Source organism: Triticum aestivum, chromosome 6D (assembly GCF_018294505.1).
Source record: "Triticum aestivum cultivar Chinese Spring chromosome 6D, IWGSC CS RefSeq v2.1, whole genome shotgun sequence".
Classification (NCBI taxonomy): domain Eukaryota; kingdom Viridiplantae; phylum Streptophyta; class Magnoliopsida; order Poales; family Poaceae; genus Triticum; species Triticum aestivum.
This window is the reverse complement of record NC_057811.1, coordinates 493,929,840-493,935,614: the sequence shown is the minus strand read 5'-3', so window position 1 is coordinate 493,935,614 and position 5,775 is coordinate 493,929,840. Positions and strand designations below refer to the sequence as shown.

Here is a 5,775-nt window from a genome sequence, read left to right as displayed (position 1 = left end):
AATTTTTACTCCTCTAGCAGGTTTACGAGGTTGGCTAGGTGCCGGTTAGAGGAGCAAACTGAAAATTTTACTCCTCTAACCGGTTTTAGAGGATCGGCTAGAGATGCCCTAAGCTATAAAACAAACAAAAACCATCCTATTTTACTTACCTGATGAGTCTCCGTATTTTACCGCTTCCCAGATTTTACTACTGGACAACTGGTATGGTTTTTTTTTCGAAAAGGGAGGACAACTGGTATGGTAGTTTTACCTTTTCCATTTCAGCTAGGAGGCTAGGTACTGTTTTTACTTACTATACCTCTTTTTTTTTTGCGGGTGTACTTACTATACCTCTTGACAGTGCGCTTCCGAGGTTATAAAGGCAAGTTCAGCCGGGCTGAGAGAAGCATCGCCATTTGCGCTCGTCCTCTCCAACCAATCAACCAACCAACCAACCCTGAGAATGGAGAGTGCAGCAAAGTCCATTGCCAGCAAGGTTGGTCAGGTGCTGGTTGATGAGCTCCAGGACATCCGCGGCGTTGGCAACAAGGTCGTCCACCTGCGGGACGAGCTGGCTACCATGAACGCCGCACTCCGCATCATCTCCGAGGCCGACCAGGACAAAGTCGACCATCTCGTCCGAGAGTGGGAGAAGCAGGTGCACGACCTTGCCTACGACGCCGAAGACTGCACCGACACCTACTCGCTCCGCATCATCCGGCCCTCCCCACCACCGCCGGATGACTTCGCTGGCAACAAGCTCATCTTCTCCTGGGCCGGGTACCTGCTCGGCCGCGCCAAGCGCGTTGCCCGGTATCCGTATGAGAAGCTCGTGCTGCAGCGCACCCTCGCCGCTGACATCAAGGACCTCTTGGCACGTACCACCACCATCAGCGAACGCCGCGTTCGATACGGCATCGACCGGGCGGAGCTTCCAAGAGCCGCCAGCTTCATCCCTGTCTCGGCGTCATCAATCTCCGCGAGTGCCCTCCGCCGTGCCCACAACCCTGATCAGTTTGTCGGCATCACGGATCAGGTCAGCGCCCTGGCTGTCAAGATCAAGGCGGCGGACCAGGATGAGGATGACAAGAGTCTCAAGGTGTTCTCCATTGTGGGGTTCGGAGGGCTGGGGAAGACAACCCTGGCCATGGAGGTGTGCCGGCAGCTGGACAAAGAGTTTCCCCGCCAGGCGATGGTATCCGTGTCACAAGCGTTTGCTGGAGAGAAGGACGTCAAGGGACTGCTGGTACGAGTGCTGCAGCAGATCCTCAAGGAGAAACAACCAAATGGTAAGCAAACAATCACGGAAGGGGAGGCCATGGGTACAAGTACAACCCAAGGCAACCAACTTCATGTTGACCGGATGGATGTGGATGACCTGTCCAAGAAGATCAAGGAGCTCCTCAAGCAGACGAGGTATATCCCTAAACAAGACTTTCAACTCTGTTCAACATCGTCTTTTTTTTCTTGTCAGGGGTCATCTTTTTTTGTTTTGTGGGGTGGTCAACATCATCTTTATAAATACAGTATTAAAAACTCACTAATCAGCTTCTCAAGGAGCTAGTAATTGTAATTTTTTTGGGGCACTATTCTTCAGCACATGCGCACGCATGGTAGCCAAAATACACATAAACACTACTCCCTCCGTCCGGATTTATTAGGCCTAAAATCATTTTTTTGGACCAAGGCCATAATTATTGGTTTACATTAATTCTTCCATTCCACTGTCTATGCCCTTTCTCACGCATGCAACCAATGAAAAAGCACGCATGCAACATATTAATTCTCAATCCATGGCGCGAACAATAATGACTCTCAATGCAACCAATAAAGTGGTTGCATGCATGCATCTTTCCAAAACGAGGCCTTATAAAAATGGACATGCTTGTGATGTTGTAAGGCTTAATAAACCTGGACAAAGAGAGTACAAAGTCCTCCAAGTTTTAGTACATGTGAGTGTCAGCACCTGGCATACTTCACGACAAACACATGCGCGCGTGAGGGTGGGAAATATAGATAGCTCAAGTAAGGAGATCAAACAAGTTTTTTTTGTGCTCGAACTTCCGCGGTTTTCCTATTTCTTCTCATTGCTTACATGTAGCTAGCAAACCAAAGTTTTAAATAGCATGATATCTCAGTGCTATAGCGTTTCGAAGGACATCACACTAGATTAATTATACTCCCTCCGTTCTAAAATATAAGGTGCATTAGTGTTTTAAAAGTCAAATAGGTGCATGTTTGACCAGGTTTTTAGAAAAAAATATATCAACATCCACATTATCAAATTTGTATCATTGGATCCATCATAATTTTTTTTTCATATTTTATTTGTTTCTATTGTATACATTTTTGCAGCCTTAGTGTCATTTAGTGCGCTTTAGTGCCATTTAGCGGCGCTACAACACCATTTTTGTGCCGTCAGTATTTGTCATAGTCTGCTATTTAAAACTATGTAACGAATACTATCAGAAAGGACCGGGTGATAGGCAGTCTTGGCCATAGTGCAAATCGTGCTATCACTCGACTTGACGATCACCCGCGTAGCTGACGGCGGCGCTAGACGTGGGCGCACAAATAAGCTCCAAACGGGCACTATGTTACTTTCATGTGAAGGGAAAAAGGGAAAGAAATTTAACGTGACAGAATAAGGGGTTTATGCCAACAACGAGAAATTTTTAGTGGTTGCTCAGAACAGTGCAATTTTTTTTGAAAGGACAAAACTTTCTATTTCTGACCAAACTTTCAGAAAAAAAAATGTAATATCTACAGCAAATTAGTATTGTTAATTGTATCCATGAAATCTATTTTCATCTTTTATTTATTTGGTGCTGGAGATGTTGATATTTTCTTCTATAAACTTGGTCAAACAAATAAATGTTTGATTTCCAAATAAAGTTAATACACCTTATATTTTGGAGCGGAGGAAATTATATGAAATAAAAATAAGTGACCACCATACTGTTATGTACCTGTATGTTGCATACTTCATACATTGCTTATCATACAATTAGAGTGGATAGAAATCACAGGGATGAATCACATAACATCTTAGTACACTATTGCAACGCATGGACAAAAAAATCTTAGCTGCCATTTGTAGAGTCCTTTTTTGTTTGCCGAAAAAAGAAACAAACACCTTAGTTGTTGTAAATGTTTTTGCTATTTCTATTAGAATAACTATTTCTAACTATTCTTTTCCATGTACACAAAACATCTAATTCCATGCATGTATATGTCCAATTATACCAGGTGTCTCATTGTGGTCGATGATGTATGGAGCCTATCATCCTGGGAAGCTATCCGTGGTAGATTGGCAGAAAACAATTGTGGCAGCAGAATCATTTTGACAACCCGGATAGACGAGGTGGCCAAGGCAGCTAGTGTCTCAGAGTACTTTGTCCATCATATGAAGACCTTGGAACTCGAAGCCTCTCAGAAGCTGTTTGTGCAGAGAGTATTTGGCTCCACAGATTGCCCCTCAGAACTTAAAGTTTTCATGGACACAATTTTGAAAAGATGTGCGGGATTGCCATTGGCCATCGTTAGCATCGCCAGCCTTTTCGGAAGCTATAGGTCGGCTGAGGGTATAGAGATGTGGGAAAGAGTTTCTAGATCAATTGGTTCTCAGCTGGAGAACCACCCTAATCTCGAGGGGATGAGGCGGTTGCTTGCACTTAGCTATGACTACTTGCCTCATCATCTCAAGGCTTGTATGTTGTATCTCAGCATTTTCCCAGAGGATTATGTGATTGCCAAGGATAGGTTGCTATATAGATGGATTGCTGAAGGTTTGGTCACCGAGAAGCGGGGGTTGACTTTGTTGGAGGTTGCGGAAGAATACTTCAATGAGCTGATAAGTAGGAATATGATTCAACTAGACAAGTGTTTGCACATGGATTTCGGTTTGGGAGAAGTGGAGGTAGAAGGCTGCCGAGTGCATGATATGATCCTTGAGGTCATGGTGTCCAAATCCCAAGAGTCTAACTTTGTTTGCTTGGTAGGGCGGCAACACGGAGGGATGTCACATAGTCGTGGCAAGATTCGTCGCCTCTCCATCCATGATAACAATCATGACAAGAAGCATCATGCAAGGCATGTCATTGAGGCGATGAAGCTACAACATGTCCGGTCCCTGACCATGTTTCAGTCTGATGGCCTCGGCAAGCTACTAGATAGTCTAGGTGAGTTCAAATTGCTCAGGGTACTTGACCTGAACGATTGTCGGGCCTTGCAAAACAAGCACATGAGAGATGTCTGCCGATTGTATCTTCTCAGGTTTTTGAGCTTGAGGGGTACGCGCATCTCAGTGATGCCTCGCAAAGTTGGTAATCTAGAGCACTTGGAAACTCTTGATATAAAAAACACGGGCATCGGAGTGGGACTGCCACGAACTGTGGCTAAGCTGAGCAAACTAGAGTGCCTCAGGTGCAGTACATGGCTTCTGCCACGGGGGCTAGGGAACATGAAGTCATTGCGCATCTTGGACACGGGAATCCTCGATGGCCACAATGTTCAATTAGTTACCCAAGAGATCGGCAAGATGGCACAACTGCAGGAAATACGTATCATAATCGAGAGCAATTTCCAAACGGGTGAGTTCATACAGGAGTCTTTGCCTATGCTTTCCACGTCCCTGAGCAAGACAAGCATTCTGCGATCGCTCCACCTGGAATGGAATCCTTCACCAACGGAGAGTGCGATCAATTTTGAGTTTCTCCACGGCGTGAACCCACCGCCACCACTACTCCAACGCCTTAGTTTGATTGGGCGCATTATCCAACTTCCTGCCTGGATCTCATTACTCACACACCTCACAAAGTTTGAAGTTGGATGGTCACAACTTGCCGGCGACCAGTTATTTGGTGTCTTGTGTAAGTTGCCCAACCTGCAGACCATCCAACTGGGGGAATATAGCTACGTGGGCCCAAAACTTGTTGCGCATGAGGACCATAGCTTCCCGGTGCTGAAGATCCTGAAGGTTTCACTATGTCCTACCATGATCATCTTCGAGGAAGGATCAATGAAAAAGCTCGAGACACTTGCATTCGTGGTTGATGACATGAATATGAATGTTCTCGGTCTCGAGAACTTGGAGAACCTTAAAGAGGTTAAAATCCGTGGTAAGGATGACAACCAGGCAATGAAACATGCAGTGGTACAGCTCAAGACTCTCTCTGAGTCCAAACCGATCAAAGTTGTAGTGGACGAACTTTCATATGTCCCTAGTTTTTGAAGCGGATTTTCTAGTGGCGTAGGTTTCTAGCGATGTCCTGGTAGCCAATCAGAGTGTGCCACATGCTCACATACGCATGTAGACTGCAAAGTATTTGATCTCTTTGGCTTATTATTTCTGTTTTTTTTTGCTACGACCTGCCCACTGTTTAGGGGGCAGAACTTTATTGTACTCAACATATTCTATTCTTTCACCCACGGCCCACCCATCCACAATTTTAGTTTGATTATAAATTTTGTAACACTTTCAACTTTTGAACAGATTGTACCTATTTGCAATCCTTTTACATGTTGGTGTTCAATATAGTTAAATCTTGGAAACAAGATAAACCTTGCACACATTGAAAAATAGTTTAAATTCAAATTTGAAAATCGTAATAAACCTTATATGAAACCTCAGATGGAACACATGTGCGCATCTTGGGAACTGCTGCTCCCCCTGTATGTTTTCTACGGCCTTGATTAGTGTGCTTTTCCTTTTAACTGCACATGTGTGTTTTTCCTAGCTAATTTCTGCTCGGTATAGGTTATTCTATTGATTTTCATGTGTGTGAAGTGGACTGC

The 5,775-nt window shown here is 44.5% G+C and overlaps 1 protein-coding gene across 1 annotated transcript; it reads left to right on the top strand.

Moving 5' to 3' along the window:
* Positions 1 to 433: 433 nt before the first annotated feature.
* On the top strand, positions 434 to 5,273 carry LOC123142272 (disease resistance protein Pik-2-like). The gene is made up of 2 exons (XM_044561259.1): positions 434 to 1,395; positions 3,229 to 5,273. The coding sequence occupies exons 1-2, from the start codon at positions 443 to 445 to the stop codon at positions 5,210 to 5,212; spliced, it is 2,937 nt and encodes a 978-aa protein (XP_044417194.1). The 5' UTR covers positions 434 to 442; the 3' UTR covers positions 5,213 to 5,273.
* Positions 5,274 to 5,775: the final 502 nt, after the last annotated feature.